At 63.3% G+C, this 23,296-nt stretch overlaps 5 protein-coding genes across 5 annotated transcripts; 1 reads left to right on the top strand and 4 right to left on the bottom strand.

Moving 5' to 3' along the window:
- Window positions 1–1,319: 1,319 nt before the first annotated feature.
- LOC147599492 (heat shock transcription factor, Y-linked-like) lies at window positions 1,320–2,834 on the top strand. The gene is made up of 2 exons (XM_086755954.1): window positions 1,320–1,856; window positions 2,491–2,834. Exons 1-2 carry the CDS (start codon window positions 1,335–1,337, stop codon window positions 2,665–2,667), a joined length of 699 nt encoding a protein of 232 aa, XP_086612080.1. The 5' UTR covers window positions 1,320–1,334; the 3' UTR covers window positions 2,668–2,834.
- Window positions 2,835–4,115: 1,281 nt separating this feature from the next.
- Window positions 4,116–6,807, bottom strand: HYAL1 (hyaluronidase 1). Its single transcript, XM_086755710.1, has 4 exons — window positions 5,925–6,807; window positions 4,869–5,803; window positions 4,647–4,736; window positions 4,116–4,557 (listed from the first exon to the last, which is right to left on the bottom strand). Exons 2-4 carry the CDS (start codon window positions 5,766–5,768, stop codon window positions 4,240–4,242), a joined length of 1,308 nt encoding a protein of 435 aa, XP_086611836.1. The 5' UTR covers window positions 5,769–5,803; window positions 5,925–6,807; the 3' UTR covers window positions 4,116–4,239.
- On the bottom strand, window positions 6,807–9,378 carry HYAL2 (hyaluronidase 2). Its single transcript, XM_086755709.1, has 4 exons — window positions 9,352–9,378; window positions 8,083–9,028; window positions 7,516–7,605; window positions 6,807–7,355 (listed from the first exon to the last, which is right to left on the bottom strand). The coding sequence occupies exons 2-4, from the start codon at window positions 9,010–9,012 to the stop codon at window positions 6,957–6,959; spliced, it is 1,419 nt and encodes a 472-aa protein (XP_086611835.1). The 5' UTR covers window positions 9,013–9,028; window positions 9,352–9,378; the 3' UTR covers window positions 6,807–6,956.
- Window positions 9,379–12,333: 2,955 nt separating this feature from the next.
- On the bottom strand, window positions 12,334–17,280 carry TUSC2 (tumor suppressor 2, mitochondrial calcium regulator). The gene is made up of 3 exons (XM_086756037.1): window positions 17,078–17,280; window positions 16,639–16,759; window positions 12,334–15,093 (listed from the first exon to the last, which is right to left on the bottom strand). The coding sequence occupies exons 1-3, from the start codon at window positions 17,227–17,229 to the stop codon at window positions 15,028–15,030; spliced, it is 339 nt and encodes a 112-aa protein (XP_086612163.1). The 5' UTR covers window positions 17,230–17,280; the 3' UTR covers window positions 12,334–15,027.
- Window positions 17,281–17,559: 279 nt separating this feature from the next.
- Window positions 17,560–23,110, bottom strand: RASSF1 (Ras association domain family member 1). The gene is made up of 6 exons (XM_086756035.1): window positions 22,705–23,110; window positions 21,603–21,724; window positions 18,799–18,903; window positions 18,424–18,718; window positions 18,059–18,174; window positions 17,560–17,942 (listed from the first exon to the last, which is right to left on the bottom strand). Exons 1-6 carry the CDS (start codon window positions 22,952–22,954, stop codon window positions 17,796–17,798), a joined length of 1,035 nt encoding a protein of 344 aa, XP_086612161.1. The 5' UTR covers window positions 22,955–23,110; the 3' UTR covers window positions 17,560–17,795.
- Window positions 23,111–23,296: the final 186 nt, after the last annotated feature.

Raw genomic sequence — 23,296 nt, 5'->3', positions numbered from 1 at the left:
CGCGTTTGAGCATTAAGTTAAATCACATTCTACATGCAAAAAATACTAAGATAATATTGTTTCCAACACTTACACCCAACATTTACCAAGCTATCTCTACAAGCATTAGATCAAACAGTTCATTCTGGGCCAAAATCCAATTGTGATTAATTTTTTCAGGTCCCACCAGCTACGCAAAGGGCTCCGTAATAACTCAGCACATGTTCCTGAAAGCTGTGAGTGTGGCTCCAAAGGTCTAATCATGTCTCCATGTCTCGGAGCCTTATTCAATTTACTAAAATAAAAAAATAAATAAATGAACAAGTCAGCTGTAGTAACGCTGCAGAAATCAAATGCTGGTTATTATTAGGGTCCGTACAAGCACTGGGGGTGCTCACAACCCCAAGTTGTTAGTAACTGCTTTTTAAAAGACATTTGTGCCCTGGAGAGAGCATCTTGAAAATGAATGTTTGAAAACAGTTTTGTGGTCATAGAGTTTTTGCTGCCCAAACTGACGGAACCTATACGAGCTCTCCTACCTGTGCACTTAATGCTTCTGCATTGCAGTAGCCCAGGGAGCTGGCAGGAGCCACCCTGTCTCCAGGAAAGAAGAGAAACAGCAAGTCCCTGCCGAGCTAGTTTCCCTTCCTTCTTTCTTTCTACTCTTCAGAAAGAGCTGTCATCCTGCTCTGGCTCTGTATTGCAATGCCATTAGGAAAAGTGGAGGGTTGGAGGAATCCTCCTCCTTTTCCCCAAGGCTTTCCCCTGTGCCCGGCAGAAGCTTCTTTCTACACACTTGTCGCTGCTCTTTGCTTTAAGGTGAACATAAACTTTAGGCAGCTTTAACAGCTTGAGCAACATTTCTGTACAGTCAGCATCCAGCGACAAGACCACACAGACAGTAAGGCCATTTCTGCAGGTGTCAGAGGTGCCCAGCTGGAAACCATCCCAAATGGCACTGGGATGCTCAAGGCTGCAGCCGTCCCCGCTCCTCCCTGGGGACCCACTCATGGGTGCAACCGGGGACAGCATGGTCCTCTCATTGCCTGCAGCTGTTCCACACAGCTTTACTGACTTCTGGGCGCTGGAGTCCCACCAGCTCTGGGAGCTAAAAGCAACAAGTGCCCTTCAGCAGTTTCTTCTCTTGCTGCTGTCTTCTGCCAGGACATCGAAGTCGCCTATCACCGTGGCATCATGTTCTGATGCTGTCACTAGGCAGCATGTCAGAATATTCCATCAGTATGGAATTTTCAGCCAGTGCCAGTTGGCCTTTGCTTGCTGATTGCCAGGACAAGGCTTGGCTCTCCAGAGCGATGGCCAGCGGGGGAAACTTCAGTCCATCTGGGACAGCAGATATGAAGAGACAGCCATCTCCTGCAGAAGCACCATCCCTTTCTGCTCTGGATGAGCCGGGGCGGTTCGCAGACATGACTTCTTCTGGTTCTCCACAACAAGGGCAAAGAGTACCCTGTGACGCTGCTGTACAAGGGAGCGAGGAAGAGTGGGATGTCCAACCTGGCAGGGACAGACACAAGACCAAACAAGTCCCTCCTGCTTCCAAAAAGAGCACAGGCAAAGCCAATGGATTCTCATCTCTCCCCTTTCCACAGAAGCTTTGGGTAATGGCAGAAAGCAACCAGTTTCAGTCCATTTGGTGGAGTGAGGGTGGAAAATGTGTTGCCATTGCTGAAGAACTCTTCAAAGCAGAGGTGCTGGGCAAGGGAAGACCTCTGCAAATTTTTGCCATGCAGAACATAAAGAGTTTCCTTCGACAGCTGAACCGCTATGGATTCACCAAAATACAACGGGATTTCCAAAGATCTGCCTCCCTGCCTGAGTTCCTGGCAGAAGAAGCAGCAGTTTCTGCTCACAGCCAGGTACAGTGCGCATCAAGTCACACTTACAGTAGTCTTAGGGGAGAGACGGACCTTCACATCATGTAAGGCCTTGTAATAAGGGAGATGGGGATGGTAGCATGTGGTCTGGTTATAATTTCCTTCTCAAGTCATGTTCAGGAAGGCTCGAGTTAGTTTTTCTGACTAGTAGAAATGCACATAAAATACAGTTTGGTAATATCCACTGAGTTTGAACCCGTTAAATGGAAAGACAGGTTCAGCGTAACCTGATTTCTTTTGATGTCTTTGCTGCGTGTCTTGCTGTACCACATCTGAAACCTTCCTGTAGCATCTGCTGAATGCCAACAAGCCACATCTAAGGACCACAGTATTACCTGCATGCTCATATCCATGCTGAAATTGCTGAAAAATAGTGGTATTTGGCTTTTCATAATAGTTCTTATGCTTTTGAAAATCCTTACTCCCAAATGGCAAAAACCCAGGGGTGGCAATGACTGAACAGAACTGTCACGTAATATTTTAGTCTGAGCTTTAAGTTTCAAATGCCCAAGAGTCCTTTTCATTATCCATGTAATTCAGTGTCTTAGTTCTCCTAGCTTGGGGTTTTCCAGGCTTGGGACAGTGGCAAGTAACTCTTCTCCTTTGCTTTTTTTAGATACTCTACTACTATAACTCCAGCTTTAAAAGAGAGCATCCCTATCTGCTGGAAAAGTGCAAGAGGAGAGCTAGCCTCAAACGGAGAGCCCCGGATGCACTGGAGATGGATGAAAGGCACCCCTGCAGATGTCCAGATGGTCAGCCTGTGGAGACGTGCAGCTGTCTGTACCTGTGATGACCACATCCACCAAGCGATGGGCCAGAGCACCTCCTGGCCTCGGCAGTGCCCATCCACTGGCAGCTGCTCCCACACTTCAAGAGCCTGCTGGAGCCTGTCTCTTCTTCCTACCACCACACAGCAGCTGAACCTCGGATGGCGTCTAGCGTGCTGCTCCTCCACGGTTTGCAATGCCTGTGCTGGCAGCAGCTTCAGCTCTGCCAAGGCCACCCCACTGCCACACCTGCGGCCTCAATGCTGCAGATGCAAGTGATGCCATGGGGCCCCAACACATCACATCCTAGAGAGAGCACAGAGAGTCGGCAGCCAGCCAATAATAGCGTTGTTAATAGATAGAGCTTAATAGAGTTGGTTAGAAACAGAGCCTAGTAGAGTTGGTAATAAACCGTTTGGACAGTAAACCTTTTCCAGTTGCCCTGTCCTCTTTGCACAGCACAACCCCAAGGTGAGTTTATCCCCATGACGCCTACGAATGAGAGGTCCTCTTCTGCAGAGACACTCTCTCAAGCCGTGCCAGGAGACCAGGAGCTCACAAGTTCTGGGACTCTTCAGGTGACACAGCTGGGGCCACAGAGCCATGGCTTAGCTTTTACCACGAGGAGACAACCCATTACCCAGCAACTGAAGGAAGAACCTCTGATTCAACTGAAGCATCTAAACTAGATGCTCCTTCCTGTTGCCCTTCCTTTCCAGCAAGCAGACGGTTCATTTCTTCGTGAGAGCTGGCTCATCACACGTGCTGAGAAGGACAGTCCATGCTTTGCAGTGGTTTATGTTAAATAGCATAAGAAATAAGGATGCACATTTTTTTAAGTCCTCGATAAATAAATACACAGTGCTACGCAGCGCAGTCCCATCACGGAGAGATTGCTCAAATCAGGGCCCAAGAGAACTGAGGATGTGATTCCTCCACCTCAAGTTGAACATCCAGGTGAAGATGCCAACATTTTCATCTAAGCTGGGCCAGGGAAGCACTGTTTCATCTCATGTCTTCTCCGATCACTTTAAAATAGGTATTGCTGAGTCAGCAGCCTAGGTTACAGAAATCAGGACTCTTGCATCTCATTCGAGGGCTGAACTGGTTTGTGTATAGTCATCCAAGAGAAAACCAAAACAAGGACACTGGTTGCACACCACATCCCTCTGGTGAGGGGCTGGCACTCCCCCAGCTACAGCCGCCCAGACATGTCTTTTCACCCCTAGTGCCTCTGCTCTCTGGTCACTCCCCATCATTCCCCCTTTTCTCATCCTCTTCCCCTGTTAACCCCCTCCTATGTCTTTTTCTATACATTTTCTTTTTTTTTTTTTTTGTGGCTTCTGCAAGTTGTTACACTCCCAGACCCCCTGGCCCAACACAGCCCTTGGCAGCATCCCAAAGCCACCACCGATGTCGCTGGCAGACCCTCCCACCCCAAAATGTGCCATGGCAGAAGACAAGTTGATGCTTGCAGGTGCCTACTGGTTTTATTAGTAGCCCCGTGGTCAGGATCCCAATCCCATGGTGAGGGTGCTGGAGCACAGGCTGGTGTCACCCTGCGCACCCTGGCATCCACAGCATGGTGGAGCAACTCACTTGGCAAAGCCCTGGGTGTCACAGCGGGGTCCCTGCCACTTGTCATAGCACTGGCAGCTGAACTCCTCAGCCAGCTGGGAGACTTCCTCGCTGGACTCCAGGCTCTGGGCTACCAGCCAGGGCTTGCCGGCTTGCAGGTCAATGGCGAAGCGGAAGGGGTCGAGGTGGAGGAAGCCTTGCTTGTTCTCCCGGCGCACGCAGCGGCCCCGGCCAGTGCACAGGCTCTGGCTGCACAGATCGGCGCTGGCTGTCACGTTGACGATGTAGTGGCCCAGGGGCCCCTCCACGTAGTCCTTCAGCCTCAGGCACATCTCCTGCAACGGCACCCAGTGTCACAGCCCTGCATGGCCAGGGAATGGGGAGGGTCCCCACAGGCGGTGGTGGTGCCACCCGCCACGCTCACCTTGGAGGTGCTGTAGCTGAGGCTGCCCCAGAGTACAATGCCAGCGGCGCCCTGAGCCGCGCTCTCCCCAATGGTGTTCATCAGGTCCTCCTGCACCCAAGGGGAAAGGAGAAGTCAACAGTGCTTAAAGTCCCCCCTCCACCCCACCCTGGCAGAGCTAAAGAGTTCCCGGTGCCAACCCATCAGCCCGAGAGGTGCCCACTGTCCCCACATCCCCGTCACCTGGGAGAGGAAGTCGACGGTGAGCTCAAAGGCGATCTGGGAGTAAGGCAGGACTGGGATGCTGTCGTTGAGGACGTTGCGCTGGACAGCAAAGGCCTCGGCCACGCGGTGATGGACGTAGGCGAGCACCTTGTTGGTACCATTGAGGCAGCGGGGCAGGTAGATGCTGGGGTAGAGCGCCCGGCTGCTCTTCCAGAGCCACCCCAGCTCCTTGTTCCTCTGCTGCTCCACCGCCGGGCACATCCCGGTGTAGGGCAAGGTGTCGAAGGCATTGTTGTAGCAGTCGGGGAAGCCGTAGAAACCCCAGTAGCCATCGGGACGAAGGGCCTCACCCAGCTGCAGGGTCTGCTGCATGAAGTCACGGGCACTCTGCTCAAACTGCTGCTCGGCCCTCTCCTTCACCTGGTCAGGGGGCCACTGCGGGTGCTGCTGCCGCACCAGCTCCTCCGACTTCTGCTGGTAGATGTCCATGGAGGCCCAGTTGCGAGGCCACAGTGGGCGCCACTTCTCCCAGTCGATGACAGCCAGCCCGCTGTAGGCAGGGCTGGGCAGGGTGACCTTGATGTCCTGGGTGGCCTGGTAGAGGTGGGCCTGCAGGCTGGCATTTTGGGGGAGCCCCCCATTCACTGGCACTCCCTCAGATGTGTAGTAGGGGAGGAGCCCCAGCTCCTGGCTGTAGAAAAGGGTGATGTCCTGCCCCATGAAGGACTGCTGGTTGTTGGCCAACACGTCGAAGACCTCCAGGTTGAGGGTCACATTGTACTTCTCAGTGCAGCGCTCGGTGGGGATGTTCCAGATGGTGACGAAAGGGCGGTTGACAAGGACGGGGCCGGGCCCCCCAGTGCATGTCAGGGCGGGCAGGAGCAGCAGGAGGACCCAGCAGGACCGTGCTGATGCCATGGTGCCAGTGGGCGCAGGATGGGTCCCAGAGCTGCCTGGGGAGAGCCGAGACAGGCTGAGACCTGGGCAGACCTCAACGCTTTTATCCCCAGCCAGAGCCGGGGACAGTTAATCCACACCCTTCGTTCCCAAGCGGTGCCAGTCACCCAGGGTCACCTGTCCCAAATCTTTGGGAAATCCCCAAAGTTATCGGCACCCGGAGCCCAGCACAGCGGTCCTGGAGTGGGGACGGCAGCGTGCGAACCCCGGTTAATGCCCGACGGCGGCAGGGGAGGAATGAGCAGAGTCAACACCCCGTGACTGGCCGGCGATGAGCTGGGCTGGAAAGACAAACACGGACGGAGTGGGCAAGGTCACGGTGACGGACGTGGGCCGGGCCGAGTGGGAGCCTCTGGGGAAGCGCGGAGTCTCGGCCGGGGGATGGCAGGAGGAGGGCACGGCTGGGAGGAAGCTCACAGCAGCGGGGACGCTGCGGCACGGGGAGAGGACCCCCACGCGAGGGCACTGCTCGGGGACACTCGTGGCACAGGACAGTGGCATCCCAGGACACGCAGGGGGCTGGGGGTCTCCACCCCTGGCTGCAGAGCCCACGGACCGCTGCCGAGCCTCCGCGGGGGCGTGGCCACGCGTGGGACAGCCCGCCGGCAGCGCGGGGGCACGGCGCGGCGGGGGCGTGCTTTGGGCGGAGCCTCCGTAGAGGCGTGGCCGGAGGGAGGGCGGGGCGGTCCCACGGCGGCCTCCACGTGCGTGGCCCGGCCGCAGCACGGCGGGGGAAGCTCGCAGCCCTGCAGCACCTTCCCCAGCGCACACCCACTCCGGGAGTAGGGGGACCTGTGCCCACCACCCCACCCAAATCATCCCACACCCTACTCACGCTCTGCCCAGCTTTATTCGAGGTAAAGCACTTGGGTGTGGGGCAGCGCACAGGGGGTCAGCACCACACAGCACCCACTCCCTGCCCCCCATCCCTCTCCTTACAACAGGAGAAGGCCCCTCCCAACCCACCCACCCTGCCCTCTGTCCCCATGGGGGGCACCCGCAAGAGGTGGGGCAAACACACAGCTGCCCCCCCCGCCACAGTGAGGGGCAGCCCCCCATAACAAGCTGCCTCACAGGCAGGGTAGGGATGTCTTAAATCAGTCCCCTACGCCGCCACAGAAAGGGGGTGCCAGCTCAGTCCAGGGGGGTTTAGTGCCAGCTTGCAAGCAGCAGCAGCACCCCAAGTCCCAGTGGTGCCAGGGCGTCGGGGGCACGACTGCGGGGGCTGGCAGGCACCTGGCAGCCGCTGCCCTGCCAGCCCTGGTAGCAGTGGCAACGGAAGTGGGTCCGTAGGAAAAGGATGTCAGCAGGGGACAGCTGGCCCTCAGCCCAGAAGAGGGGGTGCTGGGGGTGGTCCTCATCCCGGTGCCGCAGCTGAAAGCTGGTGGAGTTGAGGTGGAGGAAGACATCAGCAGTGCTGTCCTGGCGCAGGCAGCGGCCCCGGCCCTGGCACAACGTCGTGCTGCAGAGCTGCGCTGCCGTCGTGACGTTCACGATGTAGCGGCCCAGGTCCCCCTCCAGGTAGTTCTTGAGGATCTGGCATGAGTCCTGGGGGAAAGGGGGCATCAGGGGCATGTTGGGGTGCCCCAGGGAGAGAAGCAGCCCAGATGGAGAGGACACCCCAGCCCTGAGCCACTGGTTCCCCCTCCAGAGGCAGGTGACTCCCCACCCATCTACCTCCCCAGGGCCACGCCGACCCCAAACCTACCCGGTTTCTGGTGAAGTCCGCATCGCCCCAGAAGATGGCCCCTGCTGCACCCAGCGCCGCACTTTCTCCGACAGTGGAGATCAGATCCATCTGTGGGGACAGAGCTCAGTTAGTGCCCACAGACCCCATGCAGCATGTTGAACCCCAAAGAGCCCAGTGTGGGGTCAGGCAGGCAAGATCCCATCCCTGCTTCAGGCCGTGGGGAAGAGGAGACTGTCCCAGCTCTGTGGGGACAAAGCTCCCCACCATCCCCCTCCTCCTCCTCATGGGCTAAGCCAGCACAGCACCGAGGCTGTGGGCTCATGTATCCTGGGGTTTGGGCTGCCAAGACCCAAGAGTCCCATGGCACCTCCTAGGTGTTTCCTCAGGGATGGTGACCATCAGCACTCCAGTTCTGCTGCCGGATGCCCTGTCCTCAGCCACAGCCCCACAGAGGGGCTGAGCCGCAGGTACCCACATCGTCCAGAGGGAGCGGGATGGGACACAGGCAGAGGGACCACCTCAACTGGCCCCCAAGCCCAGGTGCCTGGGGCTTGGGATGAGGACATCCTGGTGGCACAGCCCTACCTGACTGAGCACATCCAGCTTGCGGATGTAGGTTGGCCGGGTGTAGACGAAGACGGGCAGGGAGTAGCCATCATGGTGCTGCTGCGAGATGCGCACGGCCTCCATCACTCGTGCCCGCACGAACTTGCGGGTGTTGGGAGTGGAGGCCAAGAGAAAGTCAAGGTAGATGGAGGGGTAGAGGGCCATGCTCTCCTTCCAGAGCCACGCCAGCTGGTCATTGCGCGTCTTCTCCACGTCTGGGCACTGCCCGGTGTAGGTCTCCTTGTTCTTGCTGTAGTCATGGTTGTAGCAGTCAGGGAAGAGGTAGAACCCCCACAGCTGCTTGGGTCGGAAGCTCTTGGCCATGCGCAGGGTGCTCACCATGAACTGCCGGGCGGCCGACTCAAACTCGAACACCGCCTGCTTGTTTACCTCCTCGCGGGACCAGGTGGGCTGCCGGTGGCGCACCAGCATCTGCGACACCTCCCGGTAGATATCCTTGGGCTTCCAGTTGCGAGCCCAGATGGGCCGCCACTCCTCCCAGTCGATGACGGCCAGCCCCTCCTTGGCAGGCGAGCGGATGTACTTTCTGATGCTCTCCTGGAGACGGGCGAGGTGCTCAGACAGGCTGCTGTTTTGGGGGACACCGCCGTTGACAGCCAAGTGCTGGCCGATGTAGTAGGGGTAGAGCCCCAGGCGCTCCTTGTAGAAGATGGTGAGGTTCTGCCCCACGAAGCCCTCGTTGGGGGAGGCGTGCAGGTCGAAGAGGCTGAAGTCGAAGGACACCTGGAAGCGGGGCTTGCAGTCCTGGGTGGGCACGTTCCAGGCCACCAGGAAGGGCCGGCGGGTGAACAGGGGGGCGGCAGACGGCTTCTCGGGGGGCTGCCGGGCCAGGGCCAGCAAGGCCAGCCAGGGCACGGCCACGGCCACGGCCGCGCAGCCCCCGCGCATCCTGCCCAACGGGGGCCTGGGGGAGAGCGGGGTCAGGACGGGGTGCAGGCAGAGGGGGCTCTGCCTGCACCCCCCCCCCCCCCAGGCAGACCCTGCCCCAAGCCCCCTTCCCACAACCCCCGCCCGGGGTAGAGGGGTCCCGGGCAGAGCCCCCGGGGGCTGGCTCCCGGGAATCCCGGTCCCAAGCGGCTCCGCTCGCTCCCGCTCCCCGCCGCTCCCGCGAATGCCGGCGCGGCCCCGCCGCCTTTGTCCGAGATCGGCACACAAAGCGCCGTGGCGCGGCCCCGCTCCCCGCCCGTCCCGTTTCGCTCCCCCTCCCTCGCCGGCCCCGGATCTCACAGCGGCTCCCGCCGACCCCTGCCGCGGGCTCCCACCGGCGCCGCCTCCCCCCCTCCCCACCCCCGCCGCCCGCTTTAAACCTCCCCGGCGCGCACCACCCGCGGGGGCGCCGCCTCCCCGCCCACACCGGCCCCGCCCCGACCGCGACGCGCCGGGCTGGCGGCGCGGACCATGGCGGGGCCCGGGGGGGTGCGGGCCGGCGGCGGACTCTCCCCACTCACGCACACCTCCGTGGGGCCGCGATACCGGGAAAGGAGCGTTAGCCCCTTCCTCACCCCTCACCGCCCCGCCGGGCTTGGTACGGCCCAAGAGGCCACGCCCCCCCGAGCGGTAGAAGGGGGCGGGGCGGGGGCGTGGGGGAGCCGGCGGGAGGCGCCGGCAGGGGGCGCCGCGGGGCGCGGGGGGCTGCGGCGCTGGGCGGGGCGGGGCGGGGGAGCGGTGACCCCGGGGCGGTGGTGACCCCAAAACGGTGGTGACCCCAAAATGGCAGTGTCCCCAGGGTGGTTGGTGGAGACCCCAGGAGCATGGTGACCCTGAAACAGTGGTGACCATAAAATGGTGGCGTCCCCAGGGCAGTGGCAAACTCAGGATGGTGACCCCTTTATGGTGGTGATCCCAGAACGGTGGTGACCGCAGGGCGGTGATGGCTCTGGTACGGTGGTGTCCCCAGGACAGCGGTGTCCCGAGGGCGATGCCGTGCCGGGCAGGATGTCCTGTGTGGGGCCGAGGCAGCCACTGCTGCTGACTCAGACACAGCCCCGTGGGTTTCCTGCCCGGGGGGACAAGGGGGGCTGCAGGCACAGCAGGACCGGGGCGGGGGGGGGCTTCCTTCCCAGGGCGCCGCCGAGGCTCCGGCGGGTTTCCCCGGGCGGGCAGGGGGCCAGGCAGGGCCCAGGGACCGGCAGTGTGGCCGTCCCCATGTCCTGCGTGCTCCATGCCTGCTCTGGCCAGGGCTGGCCCCGGTGGGCCGGGGGCCATTGGAGTGCCCCCACAGAGGAAGCGCCGAGGCTGGAGCGCGAGGGTGTGCCAGGGCTGGCGGGGGAAGGAAACGGGGCTGAATCTGCGGAAGCGCTCCCCGGCCACCCGCCAGCTCCTTGGGGAGCGGGCGGGAGCGTGGAGCCCGGCACAGTTCGGTGCCAGCCCCTGGTGTCGCCAAGCCCAGGGCCGCAGGCACCCACAGATGGCTCCAGTTAGCGGGACCCGCTCGGGCGCCAGCTTTCATGGCGAAGCTCCCACCGCGAGGGTGACAGTACCACCAGGGACAGGCACAGTGTCCCAGCCGGCTGCTACGAACCCAGGCTGCACCCCATGGCTCAGCCCGACCCCACAGGCACCGCAGGGCACCGGCCGGGAGAGGGTCAGGGAAGGTCGGCCACTGGCCGGGCGTTGGCTGACAAAACCCTCGGGAAAGATCTTGGGGAGCCAAGAAATCTCAGCACCAGCGGGCGCTGCCCTTCCCCTCCGGGCAGTAAACAGGCTTCCTTCGCCAGCAGCAGAAATGCCTAAAATTTTCCATGCTCTGCGGCCTTGTGTGCTGAAGGTAATTGGCCTCTCCAGCAGCGGGGTGGCCGAAGGGGTCACAGCTCTCCACTGCCAGGAGGGCTGGAAGTCCTCAACGCAACACAGCTTCTCACCACCGTCCCCCTGGGAGGGCACGGCATCACCTGCCTCAGTTTCCCTCCTTCCTTCCCACAGGGAAGACCCTGGATTTTGGGAGGGGGCAGCTGAACAGATCAAGCCTCCCCTCTCCCTTCTTGCCCCGCTGAGCATGAGATGATGTTAGGCTGTTCCCAGCTGAGCATGAGAGCAGAGAGGCGCGTGGGGCGGCGGCGATAGGCAGCATCCGGGGCGAGCTGAGCAGGCAACCAGTGAATCCTTCATGGATCCCGGATAACGGGGCCTTAGTCACATCCGCTCACGCTGGACAGGTCCAGGCAAGGTGCAAGAGGAGCTCAGCTTGGGGACACAGCAGCCAGGAAGGGAGGGTGCACCCGCCTCTGCCCCAGGTCGGGGGGGCTGCAGCCACATCCCTGTCCCGCAGGCGGTAGGAAGGGGACTGGCGTGGCCCTGGCGACACAGAGCTGCTCATGGGGCTGGCGAGCCACAGCCACCACCTTGTTTAACCTCCCTGAGCCGTAACACCCCGCGCAGCCGCGTGGTCCCCCTCGAGGCCACCCCGATCCGTCCCTCCTGGGGCTGGGGCCCCTAAGGATCACTGGGCAAACATCCCAGAGCCTCATCCCCCGCAAGCCGAAGCGCTGGCAGGACACGCTGCACCAGTCGCTCTCATTACAGCTTTCGTCAGCGGGTTGTTTCCGAGTCGGCTTGTGCGGAGGAAATGATGAGAGGTGGCGGTGGCCACAGGAAAACATATGCAAGGTGGCCGGGGGCAGGACACGGGGCACAAAGTGAGATCACACTTGCCCTGTCAGTGCTCGAGGGAGAGGCAGCATCCCAGCACAGGGTCACGCCAGGTTGGAGAAAGTCGTCAGTCCCCGGTGATTAACGAGGCAGGGCAGGCGATGAGGTAGTGGACAGGCAGATCCTTTCCCCCACAACGCCCGGGATCCTTGCTGCCTCCCAGGGCCCTCCAGACCTCCAACCCCACATGGGAGAGAGGGGCCTGAGCTCCAACCCTACAGAGCTGAACAACAGAATTATATATTTATATAAACACATTTTAGTTTTATATTTAAAGGATGTCACGACAGCTATGAGTGGTGTCACAGCCCGACAAAGCCACCAACTCCTGCCAGTGCCACGTGCCAAACTGGAGCACCTGGAAACAGCCGTAACACACGGCTCCTTCACCACGAGTTCAGCCACGCGTGCACAAACATCTCCCTCTGAAAAAACAGGAGGCTCAAAGCGCTGGGGTCAAACAAACGAGCACGGCAAAGCCCACCTTCCCTTGGCTCACCAGCATCTTCCTCTGCCCAAGGCCACGGCCGCTCGCCCACCTCAGTAAGACAGCTCTTGGACTTGTGGGCTCTACAAATAATTTTATTGAAATTTAACAAAAGTGGACAGATGCACTGGGAGGAAGGACCATAAATAGTGTACATTTCCCAAACCCACAGGTCCTACCCACGCGCTAGAGAGCAAGGAGCCTAGTGTCGGTGAGAACGGTTTGGCTACACATCCACACGGGAAAGCACAACGTCGCACAGAAATCGTAAAAAAAAAAAAAAATATCTAAAGGAAAAACTTTCCTTTTTTTTTTTTTGCTTGCTCCAACACCACAGTGGACACAGATACTATTTACAGCGACCTTCACATTTTTAAGATCCCTCCAGGTGCTCCCAAGGCCCTGCAGCCCCAGGAAGGCTGGAGTCCAGTGGAGGGGAGGGGGCCTGGGGGGCTGGCTGCGCCGGGGACCAGCCTGGGAAGAAGCGGGGCAGGACGCAGCTTGTTGGCAGCCTGCGGAGGTTTGCTGCCGCTCCACTGACACGGTGGGGTGGGAGAAGGCGGTGTTTTTTTGGGGGAAGCGTGTTTGACACCCTGGGGGAAGGGTGGGCAGCCTGTCAGGGAGGACAAAAGCATCCTCGCTAAGCCGGTCTCCACCTCTGCCCCCCTGGGGTTTGGGCCCTGCTTTGTCAACCGTTTTTTGGCCGGTAGCCAGGCGAGGGGCTCCCATCGGGGCAGGCAAATGGCACCGGCCCCCTCTGCGCTCTTCCTCTGCCTTCCCTCGTATCCGAGGCGGGTTCGGTGCAGCTTTCAGCACCCTCGGACAGCCCAGTCACGGCTTTATCTCCTCTTCCTGGGGACAGCAGCTCCAGCTCTCCTCCGGAGCCTGAGGGACGCCCTTCCCACAGAGACCCGGCCCGGGAGAAACTCGAGAGCAGGTGGTGCAAGTAAGAAACACTTCAGTGGGGGACTGTTTTAAGACAAGACTCTCTCAAGCAAGCAGGAAAACAAAAGACGTTGAAAGAAGCGCCCAGCATCACAGTGCAGAGGAGCTCCCCGGCAGAGCCCTGCCCTCCCATTTCCCTCCCTGGCAGCAGCCAGCACATCCGCTTCACCCTCCGTGCTTCGCCCTCCGTGCTCGCTCCTGTCGATGGGAACAGCGGGTGCAGGGACATGGCGGGAAGAGGCGGTGACAGGAAGACAGCAACAGCCACGCCGCCGTTATCTCCCCGAAGCCGGGAATGTGGCCCCACGCCCGGGCGGCTCTCGGCGGGCGTGGGGATGGATACATCCAACGTAGACGCCGACAAGGCTGGCGGCCAAGTGCCAGCGGCTTAAATTAAAAATCGAGGTAGCAAACGTCTGAAGTGCTTAGAAAGTAAATAAGTTCTGGGATGAAAGAGGAGGAAAGCCGAGCCGGCTGCTGCGGGGAGCAGGCTCTGACCCAGTTTAAAGCTGTGCCTGCTACCCCAAGGCGGGTCCTCTTCCGCCCGCCTGGTCTGGGGCTGGCGAGCAGGGAGGCAGTGGCTCCGAGTGCTGGCGATAGGCAGTACAGGTCAGGCCTCTCCCGGGCACCCACACGCAGGGGTGAGAGGTTTTTTGGTGCTGCCAAGGCGACCCTGACCTCAAGCAGGAGGAAAGAGGAGAAGAGAGCAGGACCTTCCAAGATGTTGCAGAAAGCCTCCCTTTAAAGTGCATCGCATTTCTCCTCCTGCTGCCAGCTGGGGCGCGGGAGGAACTGTAGTTCACATCGCCAGGGAGATTTCCAAGATTTCCAAGCCAGGGCAGGTATGCCAATTGATTGTTTTCAGGGGACGGGGAGGGAAGAGATGATTTCCTTCTTGCTTGTCTCTGTCAAGGCCCACCCCACCGCGAGGTACCTTCAAGATGGGAGCAGGGGGTGAAGATGTTGCAAAGAGACACCTTGCCCAGCAGCCCAGCCCCACAGCGGGCGAGGGACAGCACATGGCAGGAGCCAGCTTGCTAACGGGAGAGGCAAGTCCGCTGCAGAGCTGGGGACCTCTCTGCCACCAGCAGCGGCCACGGGCTGCAGAGATCTCCTGTGGGCAGAGGGGCTGCAGGCAGCAGCAAAGCCAACCTCCCCAGAGCCGGAGTAAGCGGGGAAACGCACAGGGGGAAGAGACCGAGGTCCAAGACAGCGGCATCTGATGTCCATTTCCTTCCCAAGAGGAATGCAGCAGCCTGCCAAATGTGCTTCGAGACCAGCCCCCCCCCCGCCTTCATCCTCCACCGACAGACCCGTCCGAGGGAGCATCACGTACCACCCGTGTCAAGCGACACGCCGCAACACTGGCCATCTAACCACCGGGCCCGGGGAGCTCGGGGCCCTGGGCAGCGCGTTACCCTGCCCTGGCTCTCCTGGGCCACATACCTGAGAAGCAGGGGATTTTCTCTGGTGAGAAGTGCAGGCTCGCTCTCCCTTTAACATCTCAAACACAGCAGCTCGTTTGCAGTTCCAGTTACCCATCAAACGTCAGCTAGAGGCTACAAAAGGTATTTTAGTCTTCGGACTCAAGCGAGGATGTTTTTAAGCAGTTGTTGCACAAGGTCACCCATCTCCTGCGAGGAGCGCTAGCCAAGCCCAGCCTGGCCTGCTCCGTCCCGCCTCACCTCCGGACAAGGGGAGAGCTGCCGACCCCGCTGCAGGCCCAGAGTCCTCCTCGGATGGGAACACGCCGCAGCCTCGCCTGGTGAGGCTGGGGGCGGTGGGGCAGGGCCTCCCGCCCACGGGCAGCAACGTCTGGCAACTCACACCTCGCAGATGATCACCGGGAAATCCACGTGAATGCGAGGGTGCTCTAGTTTCACTATGCCCTGAAAGAAGAGTCAGCGGTGAGCAGAGGAGAGCACCAAACAACAGCCCAAGCCCTGCGAGTCACCCTGTACGACAAGAAACAAGAGTCCCTAAAGCCGCCAGGTATGCCCAAACAGCGGCACGCAAAGGGAAAGCACTTTGCCCTTCAAACTTGCCCCTGGATAGCGGAGGGAGGCGCGGCTGGCTGCCACACACACGGCGGGTCTGGAGCTCAGCGGGGCGAGAAAGGAGGGAGCTGCTCTGCCAGGCACTGCCCGTGCAGCAGCTGGTGCGTGACTGGCAGATATTGGCCGTCTGGGCTTTTCATCCGGCACCTTTCATTCACGGGATTTAAAAGAATGAAAAGAGCTCTCTGAGAGAAAGCAGCCAGGGCAGCTGGCGCACAAGAAAAGCAGCTTTCTATCCAGAGGGGAGGCTGCAGAATGCACGCTCCCCCCATGCCAGCGACAGGCGCCTTTCCCATGCTCCGTCCAAGCCTTCTCCTGTTACAGCACCGGGAGGAGCCGCTGGCAGGTGGGGGGCTGGGGCTGGAGGGAGGAGCGGGGGCTCAGGCCCTGTTCTCTCCAGCTCAGCAGAGCTTTCCAGCCAGCTGAGTTTCAACCCGCAGCGACGAGGAGTCAGTCCTACAGCCCAAGCCTGCCTCTGTGAGAACACCAGCCCGGTGAGCGGCGCTGGATCCTTTCCCCGTACAAGTGCCTGTGCAGCGCTCAGAGGGGTCCCATCTCGCTGCAGGGCTGCTCACCCCTTAGAGCACACCAACGGCTAGCCCCAGGTGCTCACTAGAGCCGTGCCTTTCTGCGTACTTAGGAAAGAATCCTGCAGGGTCTCTCTCCAGCCCTGGTTCGAGCCTCGCTTTTCTCTTTTTATGCCCCTGAAGCTTCCCTACATGCAGGCTATCCTCCTCCTGCACAGAGGTCCTCAATCAGTGTCCCAGCCCCTGCCTGGCTTCATCTCAGCTGCTTATTTTAAGAGGAGACTTTGACGCTGAGGTGCAAAATGCGTAGCTGTCAACACCCCTGCACTACCAAGCAGTCACGGGGAAGGTGAGCACTCATGTCAGTGGGTGACAGGCTTTGGCTGCTGCTCCCAAAGCCAGGGCCTGGCCCTCTGCAGTGCTGTGACACCAGCTGAGCAAGCACAGCACCCCACACCTCAGGGAAGGCGTGTGGCAATGGGACGCTGTGGCTGTGGGGCTGCCTGGCACTCTGCACCCCACAGCACACCCCCAGGTGAGCTATCTTCCCCAGCCTGGCAGCTCTAAGGGCCTGGGGCACTGCTTTTCTCTGGAAAGTGGGGCTGGAGGGTGTCACCAGTTCTCCCTCTCCTGCCGCAGCCTCACTAGGTGACACAGGTGTGAGCCAGGACACGCAGGAGTCATGGCTCTGAGGCAGAAGCTGGGCAGGGAGCAGAAAACCTTTGCTTTCCAGGCAAGAAGAAGCCCTGAGGGAGAAGGCCCGTGTGCAGGAGCTCTTGCAAAGCCCCAACTTCAGCTGCCACCATGGTGCTTTGGCACTCACTGTCCCTCACCCTCCTCCACACGCTACCTGAGGTATCAGGTTCTTGTGGATCCTCTTCAGCTTGGCGCGCTTCCTCCCGTTCTTGGTAACGATTGTCTCCTCGTAGAACTCGTGGGCGAGATCCCCGTCCTCATCATAATACATGGAGCTGCCGAGAGGAAAGGGGAGGTGGGCAGGTGAGAGCCTGCCGACAGCTGCCGGCTTCCTGCGCCCCGAGCAGGGCGGGGAGCCGGGGCGGGCCGGCACCACCGGCCCTGTGAGGGCTGCAGGACCACCCGCCACCGGCTCGGCGGCTGCCGGGGGCTCCTCTCCAGTCCCCGGGGCGCAGCGGAAGGCCAAGGCCTGTCGTGTCGTCGTTCCGCCCCCCCGTCCGCCATGCCGGTACCGGTGCTCGGGCAGGCCTGGCCCCTCCACCCCCGCTGCCATGGCAACCGCCCCCCCGCCCCGCCCCGCCCCGGTCTCTCACCCGCGGCGTGTGAAGACGAAAGGGGTGGCGGCGCGCGCGGCCCGGGCCCGGGCCAGGGCCTGCTGCCCGCCGGGGCCCTCGGTGCCGCCGCCGCCCGCCGCCGGGGAGGCGAAGGGCCACAGCCCCCGCGACTTGGAGCCGCTGGCGCCCATGGGGGCGGCGGGGGGCGGCGTGAGGCGAGGGGGGGGGAAGCGCCCCGGTGCCGCCCGGCGACACCGCCCGAGCGCCTCCCTGCGTGCGTCGCCGCGCTGCGACACTTCCGGCGCCGGCGATGCCTCCCGCACGTGACCCAGGAGGGAGGAGGGGCCCGCGTCACGTGAGAGCGGCGCTGGGCTCGCCCTCCTCCCCGCCCCGTGCCCGTGGGAACCCCGGGACCCCGGGTTCGAGTCCCGCCGCCGCCGCCGCCCCACGACAACGGGGGTGTTGTAGTGTCCCCCCTGTCTCAGCCCCAACCCCCCGCCAAACACACGCCGCAGGCCAAGCCTCGTCACCCAGATGCCTTTATTGGTGCTCGACACCCTGCTTCCCCCCAGGGACACCCACAGCCCCCGGGGACACTCGCTCCCTCCCCAGGGACCCCCACTCGCTGGGCCAGCCCCATGGGGGCTGCGATGGCCCATTGGGCTCCGGGGCACCCCTCTGCGTCCCTCTCTCCCTGGTGCCCCCACCCGCCGGCAGGCGAGGGTCTGGTTGTGCTGGCTGGCTGCGGGCGGCGCGGTCACCCCGGGGTCCGCGTGGCCAGGGCCTCCTGCATCTTCTGGCGGCAGCGGGCGTAGCGGTGCCGCAGCTGGCGCACATGCTCCTCTTCCTCGCGCTGCAGGATGCGCAGGAAGTTGTGCAGCTCCGGCAGCGTGAAGGCATCCCACTGCGGGCACAGGGGCTGCCATCGCAACGGGGGACGTGGCGCGTGTGTGTCCCCCTGCCACGGCCACGTCCCCCAGGGGGTGCAGGGGCCGGTCCCCTCCCCATCCCGACACTCACGTTCACCTCCCCGGTCTCGTTCTCTTTCAGGACGAAGCTGAGCACCTTCTCGCTGGGGCCAGCCAGCAGCCGCAGCCGCAGGGGCTGCTCCTCGTCGGCCAGCTTCCGCAGGTACACTGCAACGGCAGCCACCAGTCACAGCAGGAACAACGCCACAGGGACATCACCACCATGGGGACACCACTGCCACCATGGGGGACACCGCCACCCTGGAGACACCACCGCCACAGGGACGCTGCTACCATGGGAGACACCACCACCCTGGGGACATTGCCACCACGGGGCCACTGCCGCTGCCCACAGGAAGCCGCCATCACGGGAACACAGCCACTGCGATAGGGACAGGACCATTCCGGGGACACTACCTTGCTCATCCTTCTCGGATCTCTCGAAGAGGGCGAACTTGCGGGGGTTGTCGATGACGGTGAACTTGCGGAGGAGGGCGTCGATGACCTCGCTGGCGCGGGTGTGCGAGAGGATGTGCAGGTGCTTCACGGTCCCCTTGGGCAGGTAGAAGGACGTGCGGCGCTTCACCCCCTGGGCGCGCGGCCCCGGCCGCCCCGCCTGCAGGGAGGGGACCCGCTTGGTGGCCGGCACCGAGACGGGGCGCACCAGCTTCAGCTGCACCTTGATGAAGCCGGTGTAGGAGCCGTCCTTGTTCTGGGAGACAGCGGTGGAGCGGGGTGAGCGGAGCCAGGGTAGGGTGCCGTGACCCCCCCGGCCCCGCGCCGGCCCTGTACCAGGCTCATGAAGAGGTTGCTGTTGATCTGGCTGTTGTACTCCTTGATCCGCTGCTCCACCTGCGCCTGGTCCAGCTCTGCCTTCTCCCACTCGCTGGGCTCATCCTGTGCAACAGCGGCCGGGCTGAGCAGCACTGTAGCAGCGGGAGGGGACCCCCTCCGCCCACCCCGGTGTCCCACTGCCCCTCAGCCCACCCAAAACATCATCTGACACACGCATGGGCGGTTGCATGGGGTTGCATCAGCCCGGCTGACGCTGAGCTGGGCTGTGCCGGGGAAGCGTGGCTGAGCTCACTGCAGCCTCAGCAGGGACACTGGCCACTGGCCACCCCCCCCAGCCCTCATCCCCATCTCCGGGGCCAAAGGGATGGGTGAACACACTGTGAGGACACCCCGAGATCGGGCATCCCCTCCCAGCACCCCAGATCAGAGAGGTGTCCCTGAGGCAGAGCACCAGCAGCCGCCAGCCTGGCACTGGGGTGGCGAGCCAGGCTGGGTGCCCACGGGGACGCCCCAAGATTTGGGGCAGGAAGGCAGGGCTGGGCTGGGGGTGCAGCCCCGCCCATGCCGCTGGCATCCCACCCCACTTCAAAGTGCTGGGCCCACACAGGGGGACCCAGTTGTCCTGGTTCGGCGTCTGCTGGCAGCCGCTAATGAGTATTTACGTGGGGCTGCAGAGCCACCGTGCAGAGCTGCACGTGTCACCGTGCCCCACGGCATGCAGGTGCTGCCAGACCCCGCTGGGGTCCCTGCGGGATGGGGACTCGCCGGGGGCGCTCACCCCAGCACCCCCAAGCAGCTCCAGCCCCACTCACCCCACTGTGCCTTGCTCGCCCCATAGCGCCATGGCCAACTGGTCAGGGCCAGCCTGCCCCACAGCACGGACATGTTTGCCCCTGAACTTGTCCCACAGCAAGGGCATGCTCAGCCCCTCGCTCACCCCATAGCAGGGACGTGCTCAGCCCCACACTCGCCCCACAGCCGGCCCATGCTCATCTCCAAGGCAGGAGCTCCCGCAACCCATGGTTTCCCCACGGCGGGGCGACAACTGGCCCCGCACCGAGTCCCCCTCGCCTGCCCCCCCAGCACCCAGCCCCAGAGGGGAAGGGGGGTGTGCGGTCCCCCGGATGACGTCACCCCCTTGACGTCATGGCCCGCGGCCCGGGAACCGACCTGGCGGCGGCGCGGGCGGCGGCCGAGGGAGGTGCGGGCGGTGTAGAAGAGCTCGGGCTCGGAGTCGGAGTCCTCCTGGCTGCAGTAGCCGCTGCTCGCCGTGCTGCCCCCCGTTCCCCCCGCGCCGCCCCGCCCCAGCGCCAGTGCCGCCGCCGCCCCGCAGCTCCCGGCCACCGGTACCGGTACCGGCACGGGCACGGCGGCGGCGGCGGCGGCGGCGGCCCGACCCGCCCGCGCCGCGGCCCCGCGGGCACAGGGGCTCACCCGGCCCCGCGCCAGCCCGGCCGGACCACGGGCCGGGGCCCGGCTCCCCCCGCTCCCGGCCCGGCTCAGCCCGCTGCCGCTCCCGGCCCGGCTCGGCACGGTCCCGCTCCCGGCTCGGCTCCGCCCGGCCCCGAGCGCAGTCCCGGTCCCGGTCCCGGTCCTGGCTGGGGTCGGCTCCGCCCGGTCCCTATCCCGGCCCAGCTCGGCACAGTCCCGGTCCTTGTCCCGGCTCAGCTCTCTCTGCCCGCTCCCTATCGCGGTCCCGGTCCCGGCTGGGCTCAGCCCGGTTGCTATCGTGGTCCCAGTCCTTGTCCCGGCTCAGCCCGGTTGCTATCGCGGTCCCGGTCCTTGTCCCGGCTCAGCTCGCTCCCTGTGGCGGTCCCGACCCGCTCCCAGCTCAGCGCGCTCCCCGCTCCGGGCCCCGCCCCAGCGGCGGGGCTGACGCGGGCCGGGGGCGGCGCGGCGCGGCCCCGCTTCCGGCGGTGATTTCACCCGGACCCGCCTGTGCCCCGGCCCCGCACGGCCCGGCAAGCGCGGCCTGGGCACGGCTCGGCACGGCAAAGAACGGTGTGGCTCGGCACAGCCCGGCATGGCACAGCCCAGCATGGCACAGCACCCCGTGGCATGGCTTGGCACAATCTGGCATGGCACAGCCCGGCATGGCACAGCCCGGCATGGCACAGCCCGGCATGGCTTGGCTTGGCACAGTCTGGTGTGGCACAGCCTGGCATGGTACACTACCCCACGGCTTGGCTTGGGACAGTCTGGCATTGCACAGCCTCACACAGCCCAGCCCAGGCCAGCCTAGCTCGGGACAGCCCAGCATGGCAAAGCCCAGCAAAGCCCGGCATGGCACAGCAGAGCCCAGCATGGCACAGCACCCCATGGCTTGGCTTGGCACAGTTTGGCGTGGCACAGCCTCACACAGCCCAGCCCAGCCCGGGACAGCTCGGCACAGCCTGGCATTGCACAGCGCAGCAAAGCTCGGCATGGCTTGGCACAGCCTGATGTGGCTTGGCACAGCCTGGCCTGACACAGCCTGGCATGCCACCGCACCCCATGGCATGGCACAGCCTCACACAGCCTGGCACAGCTTGGCAAAACTCAACATGGCAAAGCCCAGCAAAGCTCAGCGTGGCTCAGCACAGCCCAGCATAATACAGCACAGCACAGCCGAGCCCAGCCCGGCTCAGCAGAGCCTGGCATGGCACAGCCTGGCACAGTATTGCCCGGTACAGTGTGGCACAGCACAGCTTGGCATGGCATGACACAGCCTCACACAGCACAGCCAACCCCAGCCCAGGCAGCCCCCAGGTTGGCCACCCGCCACCCATGCCCCCCTGCCCCAGACATGGGCCAGGCCCTACCACATTGGTGTCCTTCTCCAGCGCCTGCTCGGTGCCATCGTCCTCGTCGCCAGCACCTGGGGGGCCACTGCAGTCCAGCCGCACCAGGGCCCGGCACCGGTAGTGGCAGGTGAAGCTGCAGTCTGGGGATGGGGACAGGACCAGCGTCACCACCACAGCCCTGGGCGTCAGGGTCACTGACTGTGCTGATGCGGCGAGGGCTGGTGGTGGTGCCAGTACTGGTGCCCAGTGTCGGGGACTTGGGCAGCAGCATCCAGGTGGGACAAGGTGCTGTGCCAAGCTGCTGGCCGGTACCGTGGTGCCCGTGCTCCCTGCCTGGGCTGCCCAGTGCGGGTGCCTGATGGCTGGGATGCCCAGTGCCCAGTACTGGGAAGCCCAGTGTCTGGTGGAGGTGCCCAGAACTGGGATGCGCGCTGCCTGGTATTTGGTATGGGGCTGCCCAGCGCTTGGTGTGTGTGCCCAGTACTGGGATGTCTGGTGCAGGTGCTTGGTGCCCAGTGGCGTGGTGCAAGTTCCCAGTACAGGAATGCCCAGTATTTGGTGGGCGTGCCCAGTACTGGGATGCCTGGTGCCCGGTGGGGGTAATTGGTATCAAGATGCTTGTGCCCAGTGTGGGTGCCCAGTGTGGGTGCTCAGTACCTGGTGGGGTGCCCAGTACCAGGAGGCCCACTGCCCCATGTGTGTGCCTGATTCCGTGACACCCATGCCCAATGGGGGTGCCTAGTGCCAAGATGCCTGTGCCTGGTGCTGGGACACCCAGTTCCCACTGCAGGTGCCCACTACCAGAATGCCCTGTGCCCAGTGGGGGTGTCTGGTGGTGGGGGTTCCCAGTGGCGTGTGTGTGCCCGGTGCTGGGATGCCCGTGCTCGGTGCTGGAACACCTAGTTCGCCAGGGGGGTGCCCACTACCGGAATGCCCATGCCCCGTGGGGATTCCTGGCGCCCCGTGGGGGTTCCTAGTGGCGGGGGTTCCCGGTGGTGGGATGCTCCATGCCCAGTGGGGGTTCCCAGTAGTGGGGACTCCCAGTGGTGGGATGCCCCGTGCCCGGTGGCGGGGGTTCCCGGTGGCAGGAGGCCCGGGTCGCGGTGCGGTCGGTACTCACGGCGGCACTGGAGGCTCTTCCTGCCGCCGCCCCAGACGAAGTCCCCGCAGAGATCGCACCAGGTGTGGAGCCCCCGGCGCCGCGGCTCGAAGCGGTGCCCGGTGCCCGGTGCCGCCGTCAGCCGCGGGTCGGGCTGCGCTCCGGTCCCGGGCCGGCGGGCCGGGCTGATGCGCAAGGCGTTGGTCCTTTCCAGGCGGCCCCGGCCGGGCCGCGGCTCCGGCTGCAGCTCCCGTAGCTCGATGAGCTCCATGGCCCGGCGGCCCCGGGCGCTGCGCGGCCGGCGAGGCGGGGGCCGGCACCGGGGCGAGGGGCCGGGGCGGGGACCGGGAGGAGCCGCCCCGTCCGGGCACCGCGGGGGGGGAAACTGAGGCAGGAGCCGGGACTGGGGGGACGCCGGGCTGCTCCCCGGGGTCCCGACCGCCGCCTCCCCCGTCGGGGCGGGCTGGAGGCGGGGATGAGGCTCTCGGAGCTGCTGCAGGGGAAGAGGGGGCGGCCCCGCTCCCGACGGCCCCGCTCTCTCCCAGGCCTTGCTCCGTGCCTCAGTTTCCCAGCGGGGAAGGGGCCTGGGGAATGCCCAAAGAGCCCTTGGAGA

Source organism: Chlamydotis macqueenii, chromosome 10 (assembly GCF_036417535.1).
Source record: "Chlamydotis macqueenii isolate bChlMac1 chromosome 10, bChlMac1.mat, whole genome shotgun sequence".
Lineage (NCBI taxonomy): Eukaryota > Metazoa > Chordata > Aves > Otidiformes > Otididae > Chlamydotis > Chlamydotis macqueenii.
This window is presented reverse-complemented; position numbering and strand designations above follow the sequence as displayed.